General features: G+C 51.4%; 1 protein-coding gene across 3 annotated transcripts in view; it reads right to left on the bottom strand.

Moving 5' to 3' along the window:
* ASTN2 (astrotactin 2) overlaps positions 1-26,888 on the bottom strand; it is a gene marked incomplete at its 5' end in the record, with an annotated part of 616,673 nt that overhangs the window by 204,165 nt on the left and 385,620 nt on the right. For all 3 annotated transcript variants that reach the window (XM_084650529.1, XM_084650531.1, XM_084650530.1), the window contains 3 exons: positions 2,051-2,230; positions 4,902-5,006; positions 5,607-5,731. In XM_084650529.1, the coding sequence (XP_084506655.1) occupies positions 2,051-2,230; positions 4,902-5,006; positions 5,607-5,731 (410 nt within the window). The remainder of the gene's footprint in view (positions 1-2,050; positions 2,231-4,901; positions 5,007-5,606; positions 5,732-26,888) is intronic.

Genomic DNA, 26,888 nt, shown 5'->3' on the forward strand with positions numbered 1-26,888 from the left:
CAGTGGGGGGACGTAATCACCAAAGGGCTAGAAGCCTTGGCCTGGTTGGAATGAAGACACTCCTGGAGAGAGGATGCTTTCTGCCTCCTGGTGGAGGAGACCATAATGGCTTCACTTGAGCACCTAGGCTGCTGAACAGCAGTTGAAGCCTTGTGGATGATGACTTACTGTTCCACGTGGAAGGTGAATGCCGTGGCCAGGGCTACTAAGAATGGGATGGAGGCGATAAGGGAGCTGGATAGGAAAGGAATCAGAACAGTGCAAGGGAGTGTCTTAGAACCACGCAGGTAAGGTGTTCACTTTCTCCCCACTGCTTTTGGGCAGTGAGTCCCAGTGCTATGTACGACAGCTGGAGGGGAGGGAGAGCCTACACAGAAAAGCCTTGGTAACGGCACTGCATGGAATAGCAAATAAAGTGCCCTGTCTGTGAGGACACATTCAGGTGAAATTAACTCAGTGGGATGTTGTCCTTCAGAAGGCAGCTGCTCTATGGAACCAAGGTTCCCCTGCTGCCCCAAATGAAAGAGCTGAAGGTACAGATCTCCTAGCCATTCACCCAGTGAGGGCCAACCTTGTTCCCTTAATGCACCTGTTTGGTGGGGGAGGCAGTGCACTCTAGGAGCTAAAGCAGTGGGCTAGACGTCAAGAGACCTGGGCTCTGTCACTGACCTGCTCTGTGATCTTGAGCAAGTCCACAGATAGCTTTGTACCTCACCTCCCTCATCTGTAAAATGGGGATGATGTTACTCACCCACCTTTCTAAACTGTGTTGAGAGCTATGGATTAAAAGTACTACTGACAGCACTGTTGCTATTAGTTACTTTAGTCATCAAATCCAGATTCTACTCTAAATTATGCCCTTGTAAATCTGGAGTAACTCCACTGTCTCTCTGGATTTAAATCAGCATAACTGGGAGCAGAATCTGGCCCTCTTGAGTATTTCACACTATCCCATTTTCAAAGGGATTCCAGGAAGCTGCACAGTCTGAATGATTAATAGCCTCACACATACGTATACAACGTATCTCCACATTTTCCTCCCCATTCGATGGCATTGCTATGGCAAACGTCCATTTATCAATATTTAAAAATAAAACAAACAAGAACAGCATGTTATAAATAACTCACAGGAACAACTACGGCTGGGATGCAGGTGAAAAATAGCTAAAGGCCATAGCCAAAGGTTCACAGAACCCCAGGGTATGCGTTAGTCTCCTCTCAATCATAGCATGTCAGGCCAGGCTCAGTATGTAGAGATGATAGAATGAAAGTGCCTTTGCAATCTCTGCTATTGTGAATCCTATAATATGTCCCATGTGTTCATACATACGCTGTGGTCCCTTTGAGTGGGGAAAGATCAAGTCAAGGGACTATTGCGGGTTCTCCAGAGGAGGGAAATGAACTGGTACACGGAAGGCTACAGCAATAAGGGAGTTTTTATAAACATAACCTAATTGTATTACTTCAAAGGCCTGAAGTTTATTGCCCTGCTTAATGATGTGTCTCGTTATTTATAGTGCAGCACAATGAGTCTGCTATTGATTTAATACACTTCCTTAAAGACTGTCATTGTCACAAGCAATAAAACAAAGCCATTCTGAGACAGCTCAATTATGTCACATTTATATAAAACAACCCAAATCACCCAGGGCATTCCAGGGGCTACCACAACAGGGTAGGAAAGCAAATGACAAGGATCATGGCAAGTACTTCTTTTCAAAACAGGGCCTGCAGGCGACAGCCCGGTGGGCAGCTGCCCAGGTTACATGAGGGAGGGTGTGCGTCTGAGGAAAGGCAATGGCAGGAACAGGTAAATAGTCGATCCAAGGCCTAGCTGGAGTTTTGGACTGACTTCGGAACACAGGCAGGCTTGTGTCGCTGGCCATTGGGTCAACCCAGGCCTTCAGTTTGCTTCTAATTACAGGCATGGCCCAAAGCTCCTGCAGGGTGGTGGTGAGAGGGCTGGGAGGGAACTGGGTCAAAAGGGCTGGGATGGTTTTGCAGCAGTGGGCGTGCCCGAGGCAGCAGCTCCTCCCTGGGGTCCCCTTACCTTTCTGGTACTGGAGCCAAAGCTGCTGTTGGACCTTCTTGCTGGGGAAGTGGATGGTGCAGCTGAACTCTGATCCATACAGTGCCTCTTGGATGTAGTGAGAGCCGTACTGCTGAATGAATGACAACAGCTCCTCCCGGCTGCTGTCCTTGCTTAGGATCTTCAGCACATTTGCAAATCCTGAAAGAGTGAGCATCTCATTGGTAAACACACCAGACAGGGCAGCCAGGTGTGGGCAGTGGGGACTCACAGAGTTCCTGCTCCAAACTCTCTGATCCCTGAACACTCGTGTGCCAGCTGCATTTCCTTCTCCTCTACCTGCCTCTGTGGCTTACATTATGGTTTGCTAAACACATGCTGTTTACCTGGGTCTGCAGCTTTTGGACCTCTCTGTGGCTTCCCCCCATCAGGGATTTCACATATAAGTCACTGGTGACAGTGCTGCAGTGCAGACACATGCATGTGTTACACAACTGAAGCTCCGTTCCTTTTTTGCAAGATACACCGGAGGGTATGTCTCAGCTTCGTTTTGCAGTTATCACAGCTGGAGACGTTGCCCTAGCGTAGGGATTAATTTATTCCAGATCATACAGTGGAGCATCCCCAGAGTTAATATTCTGGGCATGTTTGTTTATTTAAAAAAAAAAAGCTGAAAGTGCCCCTGGAGTGCCCTGGATGGTTGGGAGGGGAAGAAAGTAACTGGACACAGATAGCCGGACTGCAGGTCATGTGAATTTCCTGGCAATCTGCCAGCAGCCCCAGTTGAAAGTGAGTAACCCTAAGGCAGGTGTCCCAGCTCTCGGGATTGTCACAGGAAAAGTTCCATTGGAACGAGGCAAGGAGTAGCCTGACGTGTCTCCTGGTGGCAGCAAAATGTGAGGCCACTGTCCTGGTTTGAGCACACCGGCCCAGATTCACTAAGGAATTTAGGTTCCTAACTCCCCTTGATTTCAATAGGAGTTAGATGTCTTCTGCTCCTTTGTGAATCTGGGCCAGTGTATCACAAAGAGTGCACAGAGGTAAAAGGGGTTAACCTTAACTCAGTTGTCCCACTCCTTTGCACAGGTGCTCAGGGGTGCTCACTGGTCACTTGGCAGACAGTAGGGGGAAATGCTTTGGGATCACAGGACAGGGCTGGACTTGAGGGTGGGGAAGTCTTTTGGCTGCAAACTTTCTCCTGGGAAGAAAAGCCCTTGCAGACTTCATCTGTATTTTGTTTCTTCAGAGCTGGTGCATCAGGTTTGCCGGAACATTGCCCCATGATGGAACTTGGAGAACCATGACAAGGCAAAGACATTTTGATGCAGACATGACATTCGGATACAATGAGTTTGTCCAATGGGGAAAATTTTTATACCAGATGATCAAATACAAACCAGATCGCAACGGGGCCAGTCTCTCCAGGTTTTCATAAAGCACCTGGCCCTGGAGTATCTGTGCACCGGCAGAAAGGCTGCTGAAAAAGGCTCTTGAGACAGTGATCTCGAGGATTTGTGTAACAGTGATGCTTAGCCAGATTGCTCAAGAACAGTCGTGCAACTGGAAGCCTAGCAAGTCTAGGTCATTAACCTCCCTGGTTAATCCCGAGCTCCCACCATTCCGAGAGGTGCAAGAGGGACAGCAGATGAGCTCAGGGTGAATGGGGAAAGGGAGGTAACTCTAATCCCGTTGAACACACACTATTCTGATAGTGCAGAGCAAGGAGGACGTGTCTCAGTGGAACAAGTCTGTATGTGTTACAGGAGGCGGGGTTTAGTTTAGGGAGGCAGTGCCTTGTGGCATGAGTAGGCGGTGGGGAGTCAGAAACTTCTGAAAAGGAAACATGACCAAGGGAGCTGGGAGCCAGGAGACCTGAACCTCTACCATTCCTCTGCCACTGCTGTGTCTTCTTGGTCAAATCATTTAGCACAAAACATTTAAATGTGGTTGCTTAAAGCCAGCCACCAAAAGCCAACAAGAGCTGCAGGTGCTCACAATCTCAGAAAAATCAAGTCCCTCAGTTAGGTGCCTAAGTAGGGATTTAGGTGCTTAACTTTAGGCACCCAAAATGGACAATTCTGACCTCAACCTCTCCCTGTGTTGGTTTCCCCCCATGTTTAATGGGAACAATGGTTTTTATCCCCCACTATAAAGAGCTGTGCATTCCTCGGATGCAGAGCTCTGTGAACAGTAAGGGCTGGAGGTTATTATTTCATTACCCTCATCCTGGCTCTGTCTCCATCTGTGACCGTGACCAAATCACGTGAACTCTCTGCCTCAGTTTCCCCTCTCTGTCTTTTAATAGGCAGCAGGTTTAAAACAAGCAAAAAGAAGCATTTCTTCACACAATGCACAGTCGGCCTGTGGAACTCCTTGCCAAAGTATGCTGTGAAGGTCAAGACTACAACAGAGTTCAAAAAAGAACTATATAAATTAATGGAGGATAGATCTATCAATGGCTATTAGCCAGGATTGGCAGGGATGGTGTCCCTTGCCTCTGTTTGCCAGAAGTTGGAAATGGGCGACATGGGATGGATCACTTGATGATTACCTGTTCTGTTCATTCCCTCTGGGGCACCTGGCATTGGCCACTGTCAGAAAACAGGACACTGGGCTAGATGGACCTTTGGTCTGACCCAGTGTGGTCATTCTTATGTTATGTTCTTATATAGAAAGCAGATAATTCTCTCGGCCGACCTTCCTGGGGGAGGGGATTGTGAGCATTAGTGTCTGTACAGGGCCTGGAGAAGCAAAGTGCTGGATAAGTGCTCGGTATTAAGGCATGGGTAGTGATGGGAGAGCCAGTGCCTGCTGCCCACCCACACACTCTCCTCCCAGCTAGAACTGTTTTCATAACAAAGGCAGCTCTCACCTGCAGCGTGGGTGATGGTGCTGAGCTTCACCTTGTACAGGTTGCTTCTGACCCTCCAGTGTTGCACCATGGGGTAGCCCATTGCCTCATCATACCTGATGTCTCCTGTAAAAAGGAAGCCAGGGCTTAGAGAGTGGGGAGGAGACAGCGAAGGATGCACCCTGGGAAGAGTTACTTTCACTCTGACTGTATTTTTTGCTGCGTGGTTTGTGGCTACAGACACAAGGATAACAGAGACCATCACCCCAGACGGATCACACTGCCGGAGCGCTGGCTGCACGGCCAGGGCTGAGATGAGGAGGCTGACCTTCCATGAGCTCACGCTGCTGGAGAAGCTGGCATTGACACAGACAGGGCACTGCTGGGAGGAAGCTCACAGGGATGGGATGCAGGTTGGCATAACAACCGTGACTGTGGGCTGGCCAGTGTATTATTTCCAACAGACATTAGCCAGCTGGACACATGGAAGGTCCTTGAGACTGAGGAGGAGAGCAGGACCACTGGGGAATGTGGGGAGATGGGGGGAGGGATTTAAACATGGGGGTCAGAGACAGGGAGACAGAAAAGAGGGGGTTTACTTCTGAGCACACCCCAGACACCTCTTTAGGGTGTTGTTCTCTGACAGGCAGCTGTGAAAGCCCAGCCCTGCCTGGGGGCTGAGAGCATACCACCTCCAGGAAGGCTGCCGGGACAGGGGCTGCTTACCCGTGAGCAGCTGGAGGTCAGGCAGAGGCTCAGAAAGGACGCCGCGGCACTGCTCCTCCACGGGCAGCGGAATCACCATTAGCGCGTCGGCCAGCTGGGGGAAGTCCTTGATGAAGTTATTCTCCCTGAAGAAAGAAAAAAAGAAAATTCCAAAGCAACGATGCAGGGGACCTCCTGGCGGCGAGGCTGAGCGGCTGGCGGCAGGGCTCTGTGGGAGACAGGCACACACCCAGGGATGGATGGGGTGTGGGCACGTTGTGGCTGTTGCTCCCACTGAAGTTCCATGGGGCACGGATCTGCGGACGGAACTGAATCCCCGAGATCCAACTGACAGCGTGTGATGGGATTTTCATTCCTCACCTCGTCCTGTCCCCCTGGGGAGCCACTCTCCTCTGGAGCCCACAGCCGCCCCACCCCAACCAGGGACTGCAACACTCGGCCGACAGCCCAGACTTCAGCTTGCCACGGCACGTTCCTCAGAGGGCGCTGCTGTTGCCCCTTTTGCCCCAGAGGCAGTGCTGCTAAGACACATCGCCATGGGGCAATTAACAGGGACCCAATGGGGCTTGCGGGTGAGTCCCGGTTGAATCGTGAAGCACCTTAGTGTGCACTAAGGAGGCACTAGCCATGCTTTCTGGGTGGGAGTGCACATGAGTTTAACGTAGCGACGGGGTCAAGCCAGCACCTGTCACCAGCACAAAGTTTGCATGAGGCTTTTTGTCATAATACCATGGTTTTAGGTCCCTGGACCTGCCCCATCCCTCTGTGCCAAGCTGAACACCACAGCTCCTGATGGCTTACTGAAGAGCAGATAAAAGTGTCCACCTCTCCCCTAAATGCCTCCCCATTTCCACCCTCTGAAGCCCCACACTGCAGGGGTCACTAGGGAGTGCTACAAACCAGGTTCCACCCCTCCCTCTTAGTGGACGTAGTGTGGCCTACTGGATGGGTCACTTGTACAGGACTCAAGAGAGTTGGGGTCTAATCCCAGCTCTGTCACTGGCCTGCTGGGTGACGATAGGCAAGTTGTTTCCCTCTCTGTGCCTCAGTTTCCCCCTCTGTAAAATGAAGATCATGATACTGACTTCCTTGGTAAAGCCCTCTGAGATCTACAGATGAAAATGCTACAGGACAGCCAGGCATTATTATTCTGCAGGCCCGGGGATCTCAGCGCTCTAGGCCAGATGCCCACAGACTTAGCATTGTTTTTGCACCTCTCAGCGGTAAGAAGCAGGTTTGGTGCTTGCAGGCGGCAGAAGAGAGTTCAGAGAGCCTCTGCCTGGAGCGACAGTTGCTGTCAGCCATGTCCTGGAACGCCCGCAGATGAATCCCGGCGGATGGAGACAGCTTTGAGATCAGACTCTCTCGCATGTGCTGCCATTCAGTTTCAATCCCACGTTTCCCTCCAAGGAAGGTGAGTCACTAATTAGTTCCCCTGGGGGCTGCTTCATTGTTATCCCTCTTAGCTTCCTGGCAGTGGCGATGATAGAAGAGTCTGCCTGTCAGGCCCGAGGATGCATTCGCTGCTTCCGCTCTGGCAGTTTAGCTGTGCCGCAGCGGTGTAAGGTGTCAGACTGGGACACAGGCAATGGGGCAACTCCCCAGGGTTGGCCACCTTCCATTATCCACCTCTCCTCGATGGTCACAAAGAGCCAAATTCATCCCTGGTGCAACACCACTGCCTCTGATGCTGGTCCCCTGCGGGTTCTCATGCGTGAGAGACAGAGCCCTTGTTGGAGCAACAGAGGGGATAACAAAGTGGAACAGATGCAGCCCTTGGAGCCTCAGGGCAGATTCACTTAGCAGCACCTTCGACTCTTGTCCCTCACCCTTCTCTTTATTTTCCATGGCACCCCCTCCAGCTCTAAGTTCGCCCAACTCCCCAAAGCGGCCATCCCTTCCCCCTCTCGATGGCGTGTCCACAGCTCTCCACACTCCCACAGGACCAAAGCCAAAGGCTCAGTGGGCTGCCGTGGCAAAGGCACATCAGTTTTCCTGGCCAGTGGTGCACAAGAGCATGGTGTGGCCACCACCACGACCGACCGCATCGGAGGGGATGTTCCAGGGGAAGAGGTAGTGAGACTCGAACTGACAACCTGGAGGGCTGTAATCAAGATCCTGAACAACCCAGGCACCACAGCTCCCCCTGCTGGTGCTGATCCAACATACCACAAGGCCCGACTCTCTTACATCCCCAGGTCCCTCCAAAAAGCCCCACTTGACCCTGGTCCAATCGGGGTTCCCATCCAAACCAGCCAATTCACCTTTAATTTCCTCTTGGATTTGGTCCACTCTGCAACATGGGCCTTCTTTACCTGCTCCCCTCCCTGCTAACCTCCCCGAATCTGCTCTCCCTCCCCCCATGCTGTTTCACCCGAGGCAAAACCTCGTTCCTGAAGGAATCAGCCCTCCGGCCTCCCCACTCCAGCAGCTCCCCAGTCCGTTCCCAGTCTCAGCCAAAGAATGGGGGGTCCCTCCCTAGTCTCCACGTCTGTGCCCCTTCTCCCCTTCTGCTGTTTTCCCTTACTGAACTCCGCAAAGCGCTTCGGGAGAGACCGCTGATATGAAAGATGCTCCACCAAATACACTCATGTTGATCTGTGCAGGGCAGGAAAGGAGAGCCAACCGCAACTCCATGGAGTGCGGGGAGGAGGCAGTCACAAGCCCATTAGTGCAAGGCGAGGGAGGAAGCCCAGCCCGCTCTCTGCACCCAGGACCCATACTCTACCTCCTTTATCCCCCACTTGCCTCCAAGGGCTTCAAGTATCTCATGGCAGAGCTGAGCTACACAAATCGATCTCTTAGCCCTGAGGTCTATGCTCCCTGCAGACAGAGAGGACAAGTCTTCATGGCAAAGGGCAGGAGGAGGGGGCTGGGAAAGCTCTCGATCATTGTTGGGGATTTTTAAGGGCTGGTGCAGATAGCGAGCCTGGCTACTGCTGACTCTGCCCTTGCTGGCTTGCTCAGGCCTCTGGAAAGCTACGGCTGTGACGAGTGACGTTTATATTCCTGGCTGATGGATGTTACTGGAAAGCATATGCTGCCCGCTGAAAACAGACAAGGCATGCTGCTGTGGTGACAAACACCACGGGGCTTTCTGGGAAACCCAGGGGCTGGGTTCTTTGGGAGCCATAACCGGGACCAGATTGTCAATGCAGCTCAGCTCCCAAAGTGCACGCCCTGGGAAACTGAAAACTTGGGTGCCAAGATGGGAGCTGAGCTGTCCTGCCAACCTGGACCCGACGGTGAGGGCTGGGGGACAGAGCCAGTGAAGTGCAGGGCAAGAGTCAGGATAATAAAGGGTATTGCACGACGGCGACAGGAACTGGGGTCTGGCTGTGGATTTAACAGCTGCTTGTGTTCTCAGCCACCTTGCGTCCTGTTCAGCAAAGGACCCAGCACCTTATTGCATCTCAGAGGTTTCGCTTCAAGCAACAACGACGTTTTACTGGTTGCGGGGCGGGAGAGATCTCTCTTTTCCTGTCACTCACACGCAGATCTAATATTGACCACACTCCGCTCCTGATCTCGGGTGGCTAAGGGGTGATTTGCCGTTCTCAGCCTTTCCCTGTCTTAGCAGTGCAAACGGGTTAGCAATTACTGCATCAGCCTCAAGCCTGGGTGGATGGGTAGAGACAGGGGAGGGAGAGAGGTTGCGGGCCTAGAGAGAGACGATCAATTTATTCAGCTTTCTTTCCAGCATGCAAGTACAGCCTCAGCATAGAGGGAAACCATGCCACAATGAAGCTAATTTCCAAGACAGCTGAAACCACACAGCACCATGAAATAACAGTGTTGGGCCAGGCCCTTTCCTAGTGCAGCTGCACTGAAGGCCATTTGCAGCGGCTTAGGCTCTGGTTTGTTTGTACCCATGACTAGCCATCACACCACTGGGGCTGAGGATTATTGGTGATGATGGGGCTGCTCAGCCCCCATGAGCACCTCTGCAAGGGAACCAAACTCACGGGCAAGAGAAACACTTGTTGAAAGCTGAGCCGTGGAAGAGCAACATCTAAATGGATTTGGTCATTGCTCATGGAAAGGCTGCCTTGCAAACACCTTCCGGAGCTGAGCGTTTTATCTCCCCATGTACGGCCTGTTTCATTCTCCATTGACTCTGGTTTAATGCTGGCTGCCTCTCCCACTCCTTTCGCTGACAGCGAGCTCAGCATGGGAGACACAGAGTTCTCTGCCCTCTTGGCTAGCAGAGGAAAGTCTGTGGCATGAGCTGCCTCATGTGTTCAGAAAATCAGCTCTCCCCTTGCAGCAGCGAGCGTACCGAGGGGGCCATGCATGTCTGGGTAATGTGCTAGCCTAGGTGCATTAAATACCGAGAGTGGCACAGGCTTTGCCATACCAGATGTGAGCCCTGGTCCACATAAATCTGGTGTCCCGCCTCCAGCACCAGAGGAAACACAAATAAAGGAAAATGACTCCCCCCACAGCCTTCCCTACAAAATGCACCTAGTTAACTGTGCAAAGCTGTATAACGGAGGATGATCATCCCTTATTCATGACTCAGACACATGTATGGCAACTGGGCAAATACTGATATCACTCTGCATGCGTATTGCACTTCCAGTGACAACTATTTGTGCACTACACACACCATGTAATTATACAGAGCACACGTGGAGGGTTACACAGATGCAGCCAGAGGATCTGGGCACAGCACCAACTTATTTGGTGTAAGAGTAGGATTTTGGCAAAACAACCGCTGGGTTGGAACGGGGTGGCAACCTGTGTGCCAGGGCAGCACCTGGGGAGAGAGAAGAAGAAAGCAGAGGCAACTTGGAGAGGGTAATCTGAACGCAATGGTTTCTAGCTGAGGCAGGGGATCTATAAAAAGATTTTCACTGAAAAGCTTTGGTCTGTAATGCAGGTTTTGTCCTGTAATCAAGGAGCTAAAGAAAAGCAGGTCCAGCTGCATTGGTGCTTGTGGTTGCAAGGGAAGGTGTGTGTGTCTGTGGTGTGTGGATTGTGCGTTGATGTTGTTGTGCCCGTGCACGGTGGCGCGAATGGCCGCAATGCATGGCTACATCTGGCTGCTGTGTGTCTAAGTGGGCAGTTTTGATGATACATTCTTTGCTAGCTTTTCTGTAACTCCTCCCTCCTCTCTGCCCTCAGCTCCGTCTTCGGCACAAACCCTGCCTGTGCCACTATTGCGTGCCCGGTCCTCAAACTCAAATGCATACCAGACACAGCAATTCAGAAGAAGAGCAACAGGGCAAGGCAAAAGAGTAGCCTGGGCCTCCATCACAGAATTGTAGGGCTGGCAGTAGGCTCAAAAAGTCATTAAGTCCAGCCCCCCTTGCTGAGGCAGAACCAAGTAAACCTAGATCATCCCTGACAGGCATTTGTCTAACCTGTTCTTAAAAACCTCCAAGGACGGGGATTCCACAACGTACCTGGGAAGCCTACTGCAGAATTTATAGTTAGAAGGTTTTTCCAAATATCTAAACTAAGTCTCCCTTGCAAGCAGATTAAGCCTGCAGATTAAGGATTTATTATCCTTCCTTCAGTGAACATGCAGAACCATTGATCACCGTCCTCTTTATAACAGCTCTTAACATAGTGAAGACTTACCAGGCCCCCCTCGGTCTTCTTTTCTCAAGACTAAAACCACACCCAGCTGTTTTAACCTTTCCTCATAGGTCAGGTTTTCTAATCCTATTATCATTGTTATTGCTATCCTCTGGACTCTCTCCCATTTCTCCACATCTTTCTTAAAGTCTGGCACCCAGAACTGCGGACAGGACTCCAGCTGAGGCCTTACCAATGCTAGTAGAATGGGACAATTGCCTCTTATGTCTTACATGCGACACACCTGTTTATACACCTCACAATATGAGCCTTTTCGCAACCGCCGCACATTGTTGACTCATATTCAATTTGTGATCCACTGTAACCCCCAGATCCTTTTCAGCCATACTATCACCTAGCCGATTATTCCCCATTGTGTAGCTGTGCCTTTGATTTTTCTTTCTTAAGTGAAGTACTTTGTACTTGTCTTTATTAAATTTCATGTTGTTGATTTCAGATCAGTTCTATCATTTGCCAGTGTTGTTTTGAATTCCAGTAATGTCCTCCAAAGTGCTTTCTACCCCTCCCCGCTTGGTCCCATCTTTAAATTTTATAAGGTACTCTCTACTCCATTATCCAAGTCATGAATGAAAATATTGAATAGTCCAGCACCCAGGACGGACCCCTGCAGGACTCCACTAGATACATCCTCCCAGTTTGACAGTGAACCATTGATAACAACTCTTTGAAAACGATCCTTCCACTAGTTGTACACCCACCTTCTAGTCATTTCATCTAGCCCACATTTCCCAGGTGTATGAGCATGTTGTGAGGCACTGTGTCAGAAGCCTTACTAAAATCAAGATAGATCACATCTACTGATTCCCCCCTACCCACTAGGTCAGTAACCCTGTCAAAGAAAGAAATGAGGTTGGTTTGGCATGATTTATTCTTGACAAATCCATGCTGGCTATTACTTATCACCCTATAATCATCCAAAAACTGATTGGTTAATAATTTCTCCCCCTATCTTCCCAGGTATTGATGTTAAATTGCCTGGTCTATAGTTCCCCAGGTCTTCTTTGTTCCTCTTTTCAAAGATATTTTCTCCACGGACAATTAATTAGATGATCTTTTCTTGGGAGTGGGCCCAGGACCGAGCTGATATCTGCTCTTACAGGCAAGAGGAGAGAGAGTTGGGGACGAAGGAGAATGACCATGAAAATCTCTTCTCTTTTCTCCTCCCCTTCAAATCCCCTGGAATTTGGTTTGGAGTGGCCAGAGCTGTAGATTAAGGTTTTAGCCAGCAGAGGGCTGTCGCTCCTTTTCATCTGTCCGTTACGATAACCGTATTGCTTCTGCTCAAGTAAATGCATAAGAAAGAGTTTCCGCCCGGCTTTTGTGCTCTTAAGAAGCACTGATCAAAGCCCCCACATGAAGCCCTGCTGAACTCTGTGCAAGGAACAGAAACATCAGAGAGGGGAGGAAAGGATTCAGGAGGGATTCAAAGACTCCAAATTACCAGCGGTGCAGGCGGAAAAGCGTGTGCACATACGTCTAGGTGAGGGACAGAGTGTGTGTGTCTGCTGGCATCTGTGTCATGATGTACATGGGTGTTTACATGCATATACACATGCATGTGTTTTCATGGGCATCTGTATGCGGGCGGGCGTGGGAATATGTGTATCTGCATCGGGTAGTGCACGTGTGTGTCTGTGACCGCGTAGGTTTGTGAGTGAGCAACTCCACGGTTTCTACCAACTGTGGAACAAACTTGGCTCCAATCAGATCCATGCGGAGTCCAGAATATCTGCCGCCTATGAACACCCCACAACAGAACATTCCCCCCCCCCATTACTTCGATCCCTAATGCTTCTGTTTTTCAGAGCAGATGGTTAATACTCAGTTCTAGTAATAATAGTGCTGCATCTCCTCAAAGTGGTGGACTTTGAATTAACTCATTCATCCTCACAACAAGGCCCGGATTAACCAACGTACATGCAGTGCACTTGCGCAGGGCCCCAAACCACCGGATTTGGGTAGGTGGTGTTGCAACAGGCCAAACCTGAGTGGTATTGTGACCCCACACACCAGGTCGCAACACTGCTCCCTCAAATTTGGCCCACGCCATGGGAGTGAGGGGAGGCTAAGGGGAGCTGCTGGGCAGCAGGTACTGGGCAGAGCCAGGGCCCAGGACGGGAGTGGAGCACTGAGCCAGGGGTGGTGGGGAGTGGCCAGGAAGGGCAGTGGGTGAGGGGCTTGGGTGAGCTGTTGGTTGGCTTTGGTGTGAGGGAGGAGCATAGCCATCATCTCCTTGGGGGTACTCAGGGGCACATGGAGAAAAAATAGGGGGTGCTCAGCACCCACTGGGCTGGCTGCCAATCAGCTGTTCAGCAGCTGCCCCTGCGCCCCCATCAGCTCTTCAGCGGCTGTCCCGCCCCATAGCTGTTGAGTGGGGCTGCCCCGCCACTCACTCCTCTCTGCCCCCTGCCCTCCTCACTACCCTACTAGGGAGATGGAGTAAAGCCCCAGGTGTGCGCTTTTGGAGCAGATATGATGACGCAAGCTTGTGAGAGGTAGTCATGGGCAGGGCTACATCCATCATGCATCGTCTCAAGGTGCAATTCTGTTACAACATGAGGTATCCTGTGCAGATGTTTGAACAACAGGCCTGATGTACCATGGCCCAAGCTGGATATAACTGAGAGTGGATTACATTTAAAGACAGCCAGAGCCTCACGCTAATATCATTTTCCACTCGGAAAATATTCTGCTGAGAAACCCTTTTTTGGGGTTTGATGGGCACTGTCACTTCTTCCCTCATTCTTGGGAACTGAGACTTTCTCCTGACATCCTCATTATGAACCTATTTGCTTCTCACAGGATTTCCAGGGCTAGATCAGACCATCAGGCCACCATGTGGGTATCCTGCCTCCAGCAGTGGTAGGCAGGGGATGCTTCAGAGGACAGCAGCCATCATTCCCCTCCACCCCGCTCCAGTGCATCTGTGCATAGTGCATTAGCTGATGCCCCAAAGGATAAGATTTAATTACCCTTATCTTAGCTGGCACAGCTACTAATGAGAATCAAATGATCAGCCAGAGTGGTCATGTCCAGGAAACGCCGTGAAAATGGCACCTTTTCACACCACAGAGCTGCTGTACCAATCTGACACGCTGAGTGGAATGACAAGAGTAGGGTGATGCTCTGGTTCCTCTTAGCTTGGGGAGAGTGAGCCACATTCTAGCCTGGCCTGGGCATCATTTGAATTTTTAAGTAACTTTCAGTGGCAGGATCTTTACCACTGTGCAAGCTCAGAAGAGCCCACTTTTCTTTCAATCCCTGCTTGAGGCTGTAGGGCTGGAAATCTCTTTTTACTTGTAAACAGGGCACAACGGATCTAGAGGCACTTGGAGACAGTAAACAGGGAGTCCTATTTTTACAGTCACTTTGGAGAGGGTAAATCTAACCCCAGAATTTGATTCGCTGTCCTCCTGCACCAGTGAATTGCACAGGCTGATTATGTGCAGCGTGAAGTAGCATTACTTATTCTGAATTTACTGGTCATTAAATTTGAGTGAGTCCCTGTTCCTGTATAATGAGACAGGGTAAAAAGAAGAGACTAATCAGTTTTCACAGTGTCCTTCACAATCTTCAGTCCCCTCTAGCTCCCTAACTTGCTAAGCCCAAGAGCCTGAGTATCTGCAGTGTCTCATGGTCCAGCAGAGCCCTGGGCACAGAAGATAGGAGTACCCCAGAAGGCTCATTAACCCTGGCGAAAGGTGAAGGAAGCCAGCTTCACATTCTCCTATTCCAAGGAGAGCTGTGATTTGCTAGAGTTACACCAGAGATGGATTTGGCCCCTTACTGCAGTCGGTTACACACAGTTTGGAAAGGTCCGGGCTTCTGACACTGGGGCTGGGGCTAGTTGGAGAGAGCCCAGCTGAACGTGCCAAACCACCGGAGTGAGTGGGCTGGACAGAGCTAGTGTGGGACAAGGGGATAGACAGACCGGCGTGGGAGTAAGAAGGGCAAGGAGTTAGAAGACTCTGGGGAGCAGAAGTCCAGAGACAGCTCAATGCCCCATGTGGGACAGAGAGGACCCTGCGGGTTAGCAGAACAGAGAGCCCGCTCCCCGGAGAGAGTGAGGACTCCAGCCGGTTGCTGTACAGTGGCAGCCCATTGTCCGGGCTGGCACGCTGCCTTGAAGGACAGTGAGCTATGAGCCCTGAGCTTTCCAATCCCTCAGCTGCCGGCTGGAGATGCCCTTGCTCCAAGGCATGAGCTGTTTTCCACTGCAAGCCAGCTCCCGCCCGGCTCCTGTGGTAGGAAGCGGAGCACACAGATGGTGCACTGCATTAGATCAGAGGGCCAACATGACAGCCTCTGGCGGCAAGATGATACCATTTGGTTTGTACAGGAAAGGGAAGAAAACCCTCCTTCTCTTGAGGAGAGCAGAACTCTCGGGGCTCAATGGAAATACAGAGAGAGGGAGTGCGGGGTGGTGAGAGAGATCAGATCTGACATAGCTTCTTGGAAATGTGTCTCATTTCAGGGGCAATCAGCATATGGGGCAGAGGCAGGTTTTATTCCTGGGCCGATGTGCCAAGGCAAGGAAAGGGCCTTTCCAGGAGCTGCCCACATCAGGGCCAAAGGAGAGCATCATGGGGAAGCTCCATCCCGCGTGATGCTATGAGGCAGACAGACTGATGCCCAGGTGTCCCGGCACGGGGGCAGAGTGGCTGTGAAGCACACTGACACTGAATGAAGGAAACAGGAACATCTGTTCCCGTTCTAGTCTGGGGCTCCAGCGCTAAACACTTGGGGGGAGGGGAGGCAGAAGTGACAGGAGATTCAGTCAGTCACTCACCCCGGATGCTGTCAGCCGAGAGAAGAACTCTGCCTGCACTCCATTCCCTGCCCCTCCCTGGCACATTAAGAATATGTGCCAGTGTTTTAGCTCCATTAAGAAACAGCCCAGCAGTATTCAATAGCTGCTTTACCCCCCTCAGTTCTGGGGAAATTAGCATTTAAATTGAGGTATTTCAGGAAGGTAAATCATGAGCGCGCCAGAAAGGGAGCGTATCCTCGCCTGCCAGGGCTGCTTCCCAGCTCATGCGGCGCTGCGTGGGTATGTGTACACACACAATCCTCTGGCTCCAAACAGATTGCCTGGTTGTGCGTCCATCACCTGCTACGAAAGGAGAACCGGTCCCAGGGAGGCGCTCAGGGCTGCACACTTGAGATGGCCTGAGACTGACCCCTAAAAGGGGGGGCGTGGGTTGGACAGCTGGATCTGCATCAGTGCATGGTGCATGGCGGCAGGTGCCAAGGGCCAATGGCTCTGCAGTTGCAAAGGCTGCAAACTCAATAGCACACACCGGTTTGGAAGGGCCAGCCCATGGGGTGCTTTGCAGCAAGAGAGACGTTACCCTGACCATTTGGATCAAAGGAAGCAGAAAGCTGCCCGGGACCTTCCTGCTCCTGTCACCCACACCAGGTCCCGGGTGGGGGTGTGGTGCCGTAGTCCTGCCCCACACGCTCCTTGCCTCCTCCTCTCCCCAGGGGTTACAGTGCGTTGATATAAAGTTATCTGCACCATAGCTGTGAGGTGCTGAAAATGATTCAGTCCATCAGAGCTGGCCAAGTGCCTTGGGCTCTGTCTTGACAGCTCTTTGATCCGAGCCGTGGAATACTAATCACGCTGCCACTCTCCCACTGCCGATGTCGCTCGGCACCGCAGCCAAGGAAGCCTCCAGACAGCCTAACCTGGGCTCCTCTTCCCTAATAGCATGAGATTTGAGAACACAAAGGCATGGCAGGGATGACACATGCCCACAGGAATGGGGAAATAAACAGGCAGCTGTCCGCAGAGAGAAAGCAACTCCAGAGCCCTGACAGAAACGACACTTGCAAAATGCATGAGCTCCTACATGGAGCGGGACTGGGGAAGTGAGGAGGTCGGCTCGTGAAGAAGAAACAGCATCAACTGTCTTCCCCAGTCTTCTCAAGGCCAGACTGCCACAGCAGCACACATGGCAACAATGGATGAGCATGGAAACAGCATGGCCTTCGCTGACACCTAGAGATGGGGGCTCTGTTCTGAGCTCTCTTTCAGTGGAGTCCAAGGACCACTAAACTCCATCAGTGCCAGGGGAGGCCTGGCCGGCTCCAGGATGGCACTGGGGCCAGGGCAGGCCCGGTCTGCTCCAGGACAGTGCCGGGGCGAGGGGAAGCCCAGCTGGCTCCAGGACTGCGCCAGGGTGAGGGGAGGCCCAGCTGGCTCCAGGGCGAGGGGAGGCCCAGCCGGCTCCAGGACGGCGCCGGGGCGAGGGGAGGCCCAGCCGGCTCCAGGGCGAGGGGAGGCCCAGCCGGCTCCAGCACAGCGCCAGGGGGAGGGGAGGCCCAGCCGGCTCCAGGACGGCGCCGGGGCGAGGGGAGGCCCAGCCGGCTCCAGGATGATGCCGGGGCGAGGGGAGGCCCAGCCAGCTCCAGGACGGCGCTGGGGCGAGGGGAGGCCCAGCTGGCTCCAGGTATGGCACCGGGGCTAGGGGAGGCCCAGCTGGCTCCAGACTGTGTGGGGATGAGGGAGGACCAGGAGACGTGGGGAAGTGAAACTGACAAGTTGAAGGAGTACACACTCACCCACACTCTCACACACACTTGTGGAAAGCTGCTAAGTATCAGGCACCATTAACCCCCTGTTGGTTCTTCACCAGAGATCTCTGTCTCCGCAGTGCTCTCCATCCGCAGTGGCATGAGCACTTCCACTCCATCTCCTTTCAGCCCTGGCTCTCTGAAGCCAGTAGAAAACTCTTGGTGCAGAGAAGGAAATCCCAAACTCTCTTTGGGGGGTTGGGTCCCATTGTAAGCCCTAGACCCCCCACAATCCCTTCAGCATGGAGGGAATTTAAAGGCCACGTTTCTAATCTCAGCTCTGATGGTGACTTCCTTGGGCAAATCACTTCCCCCCCTGCATCTCTGCATCCCCATCCGTCAAGCCAGGTTGGTTACCAGACATGGGTGTGAGCCAAAGCCCCAAGGTCCAGCTGCCCCCAACTGTGTGGTGTTTGAAATCTTAGTGTGGATCCAAATGCTGAGGCCGGGACACATCTCCCAACAGTACCCCTGCCCATCTTAGCAGTGGGCTTGGGAGGCTCAGTTGGGGCCAACCAGTGCTTTGACGATGAAGGGAGAGATTGTCAGCGCTGCCCAGCAGGCTGGATGGCATGGTCAAGTCGGTCAGCATCACTCTCTAGAAATGTTGCATTATTCAGACTTGATTTTCCTAGCAGCGATCTCCAGCCGTCCCTCCTTGTGCTGAAGACCCTGCCCTATGCACATGGGCCTGCCATAGGTTTCTAGTGCACTAAGGCAGTTTAGTTGAGCCTCTACAATCCTCATCCCTTTCTCCAAACCCCACAACCTTGTGACCCCGGGTTCCATCTGCTGTCACCATCCTCTGTGCAGCGCATCAAGGACAACGGGAGCTGGGTCAGCAAACAAGGCTGGGCAGAGACAGCTCCCTAGCAGAAGTGCCGGGCAAGCAGATGAAAAGCATCAAGGTCTGGACACCCTTCGTGCAGCTGGATAAAAGACAAGTGCAGAAAGAAACCCGGCTGACAGCTCCTACCACATGCATATGAAAGGATCCGAGGGGAAAAAGTGCACTCAGGTTCACGCCTGTTCCTGATGAGACCATCCCAACATCTTCAGGCTGACGACAGATCTGCAGGAGCACAGCAGTAACTAAGTAATCCTCTCGAGACAAGGCCAGACTCCCTTCTTCCCTGGCTAGGACAGCCCCTGGGGGCTTCACCCAAGTCCCCACTAGACGAGAACACACCACAAAGAAAACAACCTGGCACCCTCAACCTCTGTAGAGAAGCCAAAGGACTGAATGGGCCATGCAGTCTCAAACCATGTCTATACTACAGGCTTCCGTGTGAAAAGGTCGGATCCCTGACTGAGAGATGTGCTGACAGACACCACTTGTGTAAACGCAGTAAACCAGCAAAACTGCTTTTGCCTGAATGACTTGTTTCGCTCGGGGGTGGGGGGAGAGTGGCTTTATGACACTCATACAAAGCACAGCTTTGCCAATACAGCTGAGTCCACACTGGGTCATGCTTTGCCAGTGGAGAATATGCAGTATTCCTAATACCGCTAAAAGCACTGCTGATGTCGTTCCCAGCGGCGACTCCCCTGGAACAGGGCTGAGGCCCACTGCTGCATGGGGTTCTGCGCTATCCTGCAGTACCCAAGTTCAGTCTCCAGAATCGTCACTCCTCCATCTCTCACCTGCACTGCACCAAAACCATCAAATCAAGAACACCCTCAGCTGCCCAGCCATCCCAGCGCATGCCAGGGAGGACTGGTCTCAGCTGTGCAGGCAGACTGGCTTTCCAACAAGGCAGCCCGACCCCCCGCCCCTTCCTTTTTATTACATTCTGCTTCTCCTCCCCGCTCCCCCCATTATGCAGCTATTTATTTATTCTACTAAACTCTCTCTCCTATGGGCAAAATCTTGCAGCAGGCTATGGATCTTTCTTCCTCTGGAGTGTCTGCTGGGAACGCACTGAAACACAGTGCGGTGTAAAAGCAGATTCGAAAAGCTATGGTTCCCACAGCAACGCCTTGTGCATATGGAGTGTGTGATGTTAATGTATACGGCACTAGATTTATACCTTAATTATGGAGTCATGATTGCTGGAGGAATTCCACGCTAACCTCTGTGGTTTCAGCCCCCTGTACAACTTCTGCAAAGAAATAGATCCTACCCTTTGGGGCTAAAATTTCCCTATGCTTTGCTTTGGCTCCAAGTCAATTTCTCACTGAGGGTTTCAAGGAAATCGGGCAAAATGGTCTTGAGTAATAGGAGTGAAATGAAAAATGGACAGCTTTCTGTGTAGCCAAAAAAAAAAAAAAGAAAAAAGCTGCAACCTTTATTTTGCTCACCCGTAACACAGGCACAACTTGCTTTTCAAAGTTCACGCCTGTCAGACTCTCAATCCTCCATTAGGGCACGTGCGTGTGACACCGGGGGAGATTTGGTGGAGAAATAAGGATGATTATTAGTGGTCAGACTGGTTAACCTTTCCTAGCTGCACCAGAGCTCAGAGTGGAGGGTACAATAACGTGCACCAAGGTAGCTCTCTCTCAGTGAGCCAGACCACGAGTCCCACACTTACACTGATTGAGTCCGATCGGTTTTGATGACCTATTCGTGTCACTCTCTGCTCGCCAGGGTCAAGCGTCTATCTGCAAAGGAAGGTGTGCTTGTAGTATGGGTAGCCAGACTGCTTTAATCCAGGTAGCACGTGATAACAATAGTACTGTACACGTGGCCAGCTACCCAAGTACAAATCCACTGGGGGCCCTGGGTACGTACTCGGGTCGCTAGCCCGCGCTGAAGCCTGTGCCACCACGTCTACATTACCAGCATTAGTTGGATTAAAGCTAGCCTGGGTATGGCTACATGCTACAGTCTCATCTTCACTTGCAGTGCAGACAGCCTAACAGTGCTGGGATCTGACCCAATGTTAGGAAGTGAGAGGGCCACTCACTACTCCCAGCATAGGCACCAAATCAGTATCTATGACTACTACTGTGGAAAGGCTCCCTCCCCTGCCACCATGCATGCCGAGCCTCTACCAACCTTAGCTCAGCGTGAGACCAGCCCATCTTTCAGAACGAGAGAGGTCTCCTCCAGCAAGGCTGATGTGCCATCTGCAGAGCCTGGACTTTGTAACCTGGAGCAAGCCCGGCTCAACTCCTGGCTTACCTGGCAGCCGTAAAACAGAGGAGGTTTAACCATGGGACAGTTAAAGCGAACACTCAGGGCTGCACTGTGCCCTTGTTTTACTTGGTCATGCAGGGCAGTATGAGGGACTCACTCCCCTGCTCAGCCAAGTAAGACCCCTCTGGATCTTGTATCCAGCTCTGGTGCGGCACAGTCTTGGCTCGGGAGTTTGGTTTTAGGTCTGGAGCCTCTGCACTTCTGCTATTCCCCCCACTGCACTTGGGGGCAAGGCGCCTGTCCCTCATTCCCCAGGCAGAGGAACAGGGAAGGAAATAAACCACAAAGCTTTCAGGTCTGCAGTCAATTACTCCCTTTGCCGCCAGGAGCAAGCAGGGCAGCAATTGCTTTGTGGCTGGGTCCAGCGATGAGACACCTCTCGGTCTGACCCGTCGTGCATGACAAACCCAATTGATCTACTATACTGCATAGTGTCCCTGGGAAACAGGTGACAGCTCCATTCTACAGGAGGGGAGACCGATGTACTCTGCCTTTGTACCGATGTACTCGGTGTACTTTGACCGATGTACTCGGTGTACTCTGCCTTTCCTTAGCAGAACAGGTTAGTGTCAGCACTGGGATTCAACTTGAGCATCCTGACCCCAGCACCATGCTCTGGCTGTCTTATCCAAGGGGCAGACTGTGGATGCTTCAAAGCAGCTGATGTGGCTAGCGGGGCTTGTTTTCAAAGGTCTGAAGCTGTTTGGTACTTGAGGGGGTATCTGGTATTCAACGTCTCCTGCTCCATTATGTTAATGACAGCAAAGGGGAGCGACCCTGTCGGCTCTCATAAGCCAAGCAAGGTTCAGCCTCGTGAATATTTGGATGGGAGACTGAACAAAGGCAAAGTCTGCAGAACAGCACACATGCCTGCTAGACTGTAGCTGCTCTGAAATGGACCGGGGTATGTGTATTTCAACGCTTTATGCGAGAGTCAAGTGGATTAAACCAGTTCGATTCCTCCTCCAAGCTTTTGCTTTGGTGGTGACGCGAGTCAAAGGGTTTGATCTCATGGATGCATGGGCGCTATTTGCAACTGTTCAAAATGATTTTGCTTCAGCAATTTTCTGATCGGTTGCTAATTTTTATTACGTGTATTGCAGCAGGACCGAGCCGCTCCCATCAATTTCAGTGGAGCCAGAACTTCACCCCAGATTGTGGCTGCCATTTTCAGAGGAGCCTAGGGGAGTTTGGTGCCCATCTTGCATTGAATTCCGATGTGGTTTGGGCACCTTTCAAAATGTCAGCCTTTGTATTTTTTTCCCCTGTGTCAGTGGGGGACTACCAAGAGCTATCATGCCGGACACCTGTCACCTGACATCTTCCTGCACGGTTCTCTCCATCGACTGAGGGTCAGCAGCTGTTTGAGGAAAATGGGAACCCCTGGACCGTGACGCCAGGCAGGTGGGGAGCTCCTTTTTAAATATCTGTCTTTACAATATAAATGCGCTGGCAGGTCTCCACGCCGCACGCACATAGATTCCCTTAACAACTCGTGATCTCAAGAATTTTTTCTTCTAAGCTTTGTCGTTTACCTTTAAGGCTCAGAGGAGACATAAGAGTTTGGAAGGGACTGAGAAGGGGCTCTGGAAGCCAGGCAATATCAGTGCTAATGTTGGGCTATACATCACAGCTGTCTTGCTCTCTTCTCTGCTCTCCTCCCGCCCTAGGGCAACTTGGGCTGCTCTTGGCTACCACCATGGGATTACAAACGCTAATGAGGTTTGGAAAATAAGAAACCCACTGCAGTGTGGGAGAAACTAATAGAAAAGGTTTTGTCTTATCTCTCTTAGTCATTAGGAGAGGAAAAACAGCCACGGGCAGTGGCAGATCTGTAATATCACCACACATTTCATATGCTGGCAAAGTCATTTCAACACAGCTAATGTGCCGACTTTTCCTCAGACCAGTGCCCCCCCTTATGCCAGCCAGGGCTGCTGCAGCTTGAGCTTCATGGCAGCAGTGCCCATTAGGGCAGCTTATGCCAGTTGGGCATACAGCAGAGCAAGCTTCCTCACAGCAGTGCCATGTCCTGTCTGTTTAGCTGCCAGCCTGTCTCCTAATACTCAGAATCAATGCAAACCACTTGCCTCCTGCAGTGCTCACTTCTACCTCTAGTTTGGGACCCCGTGCCCGCTGCTGTGGGGTGTTTCCACTGGAAGGGTGAGCCCCTAGATGCGTCTGAAGACAGAAGGAGCCAAGAACGGAGAATCTCTCTGGGAGCCTCCTGCATCTTTGTGTCGGCACAGAAAGCAGCACCTGTGAATGAGTGCTTGGAAAACCAGCGATTAGGCAGCATGTCAGGCAGCCAGACCATATGGTTAATTAGCTAAAATTTGTGACGGCTTCTGCGATGCTGCATTGCTGTGTGTGAAGTTAATTATGGAAGCCGTGACATGCTGCCCTCGCTGAGCCAGTGCAGAGTGGCTGCACTTACAGCACTGGGTGAAGTTAACAACTCTGCTCTCCAGCCAAGCGAGAGCTAAAGACCCCCATTTTAGGATCATGTGGGTAGATGCACATCCCTTCTGCCTTGGCTTTCTTTGAGGTCAGCTCCTCTCTGCGCTACTTGCCATCTGCAAGGGACCTGTCCATTTGCATCAATGGGCCCGGCTTCTTAATGACAAGTGGCAAGATCAGTCGTGCCTCCAGGTGTTCACTTGTTGCCTTCAGGTAATCAGACATCTGGTATCCGGGTGCAAGCCCCCTGAAAGCAGAGGTGGGGACAGGTGCTGTGTCCTGCTATTCTGCGCCATCCACCTCACCAAACAAGCTGTGCTCCCAGCCGCCAGCATGGCAGACAGGAGGGGAAATGAAGTGACAAATGTGCACCGAGCTTTCCTTCTCGAGGGATGCTGTTAAAGAGCCTGCAGGCTCGTGGGGAGACTCCAGCACCTGTCCCAGCCCTCAGACAGTCTAGAATTGTTGCTGGGAAAATATGGAAGGCAGAACAGAATGTGGGTATGAAATCAACAAGAAGAGAGGGGAATCCTGGATCAGTGCTGGGCGTCTGGACCTATATTTCTGAGCACCGGGCTGTGGCCATGCAGTCTCACATTGGGCATTAACCTCCTAGTGTAGAGATGGGAGGTGTCCGATGCACATCAAGGTTATACAATTTGCGGATGACGTCAAGCTAGGAGGGGTTGCTAGCACTTTGGAGGACAGGATTAGAATTCAAAACCACCTTGACAGGTTAGAGAATTGGTCTGAAATCAATTAGATGAAATTCAACAAAGCGCAAAGTACTACAGTTAGGAAGAAAAAAAAAACAAATGTTCAACTACAAAATGGGGAATAACTGGCTAGGCAGCAGTCCTGCTGAAAAGGAGCTGGGGGTTACAGTGGATCATAAATTCAATGAGTCAACAATGTGATGCAGTATTACGAGGAGTGTCGTGCGTAACACACAGGAAGTCATGGTCCACTCTACTCAGCACCGGTGAGGCCAGAGCTGGAGTCCTGTGTCCAGTTCTGGGCACCACGTTTCAGGGAGGATGTGAACTGGAGTGACTCCAGGGGAGAGCAATAGAAGTGACAAACAGTTCAGAAAACCTGACCTATGAGGAAAGGTTAAAAAAATCTGGGCATGTTTAGTCTTGAGAAATGAAAACTAAACAGGGGGGCTGATAAGAGACTTCTATATGTTAAGGACTGTTATAAAGAGGACAGTTATCAATAGTGCTCCATGTCCCCTGAAGGTAGGATAAGACATAATCAGCTTAATCTGAAGCCAGGGAGATTTAGGGTAGATATTAGGGGGGAAATCTTCTAACTATAAGGAGAGTTAAGCACTGGAACACACTACAAAGGGAGTTTGTGGAATCCCTATCTTTGGAGGATTTTAAGAATCCGTTAGACAAACACATGTCAGGGAGGATCTAGGTTTACCTGGTTTCGCCTCAGAGCAGGGGGCTGGACTAGATGACCTCTTGAAGGCCCATCCAGCCCTATATTTCTACAGTTCTTCATACACCCCCTGGGGCTGGGATGTGACAATAAGAAAGGAAGGACAATCAGCATGTTCTCTGTGACTGTTAGCCTTTGGTGGAGGGCCAGTCCAATTAACCCATGAAGAATGCCCCAGAGCTTGGCTTGACAACTCCACTGTCCATGTTAAAGTGTAACCTGCACAAGAGTTATTCTTTGGCCTCTGAAATGATAGCTTGGGATGGGGAAGGGCTTTCTAGTCATCCATCCAATCTGTTCAACCAAGAGCCACACAGTCTGGAAGCAGGTATCGTTTGACACCTGGCAGGGTCCAGTGACAACACTGTTGGGCTCAGAAATCTGCAGGCACACTGCCTGGAGCAATGATTCTCCAAAGCCACGCAATGCCACACTAGGTTAGCCCTTGCATGGGAGCTCTCTGAGGACCAGCTTGGTGCTCATAAGAAGTAGCATTAATGATCTAGTGGGTACGTCTTCTCTCAGCGTTACTATAGAACCAATGTCCGTGGTGCTGGCAGGGGCATGTAGGAGATGACATACGAAACGGACCGCTTCTTGTCACTGATGGTTCCACAACATGGTTTGCAGGGATACAGGGTGTTAACCCCAGTATCCTGACCCAGTTCCATTTTTGGTGATCAAATCTTGCCTCCCTCCCCCTCCCCCACGCCCCCTGTATTTTCGGGGACTCTTCTTCACTTCTCATCCTCGAGTGCTGTGCCACATCACTGTGCCCTGCTGAACAATCTGCTGCACCCAACCCGAGGCAGCTGAATTCCAGCACGTGGGTGAAGCAATCCCTCTGGATAAGTCTGGGTATCACTTTAAGGCTATAAAGCACTTTGGGTCCCTTGGGACAAAAAGGGCTATATGAACAATGCAATAATCCCAGGCATAAAGAGAAGCATAAACGTTAGAGATGAGAAAGACCTAACAGGTCAGCTAGACAATCTCTAGCCAGAATCTGGAATGTTCCCACCCGGATAATGAAAGGCGGTAGGGGGGGAACCCTTCATGTATCTTGGGAGCTAGTAAAAGAGGAGCCGAAACTGAACAGCAGTGCTGCGGGGAAGGGACGAGGGAAATCACCGAGTGTTTGAGAACACAGCAAGGTGAACAAAAGCAAATCCACAAGCCACTACCTTGCAATCCTCTATTCATCTAGGAGTCTGCTTCAGCATTTATACTGGTCCCCTACTGCCTTGGGGTGTGAATCCTGCACCTACTTTCATTGCTTTGGCTAAAGGAGTAACTTCATTAGTTGGTAACTGTAGTCAGCTCATACCTTCTGACATGGGCTGACCACTAGAGGGGGAGACAGAGACCGATGTGGTGTTGGGGGGATTATACACTCATCAGCCCAGTGCCTGGGTCCAAGGCCCTTCTCTAGTTTCACTTGCCCATCTCTTTCTGGTTCATTCCCACTCATTCCACCTCACTTCCTGATGGCATATGGACACTACTAGGCTATTCAGGACTCTGGGCAGGGGGTAAATTATGTCCTCATCAGCCAGTTAGGATACAGAAGCCCTCTCGTTTCAAGCAGCGCATCATCCCACACCGCTCTAGGAACGCTGACTGGCTTGGGAGAGGGACTGTCTCATGGGGACGTGCTGGCCTTTCCCACAAAGTCAGGTGCAAAAATCAAAGAACAAGTGTGCAGAGAAACAGTTCTGCTGGGAAAGTAACAACACTACTCGGGGGAGCAGCCCCATGTCCAGTCGCAATCATGTCATTCGAGGGATGGGCATTCCCTGACCAGCTCAGCGTTGTAAGAATCCCCCTGTCCCATACAACCTGTGCCCCCTGTCTCACGAGTGCTCCCTAAACTCAGGCGCTGAGTGTGGAGGCATACGCCCACCTTTGCATTGCACTAACTCCAGAGAAGACTGAAAATTCAGCTCCCCAAGATGTACCATAACCTCAGTTGTGCCCTCTCCACCCCAGCTGCTCAGCTTACACAGAAGAGGCAATTCCAGTCTAGGCTCCTGTTCTGACCACACTCCATC

This window comes from Lepidochelys olivacea (assembly GCF_965140295.1).
Source record: "Lepidochelys olivacea isolate rLepOli2 genome assembly, chromosome: 16".
Lineage (NCBI taxonomy): Eukaryota > Metazoa > Chordata > Testudines > Cheloniidae > Lepidochelys > Lepidochelys olivacea.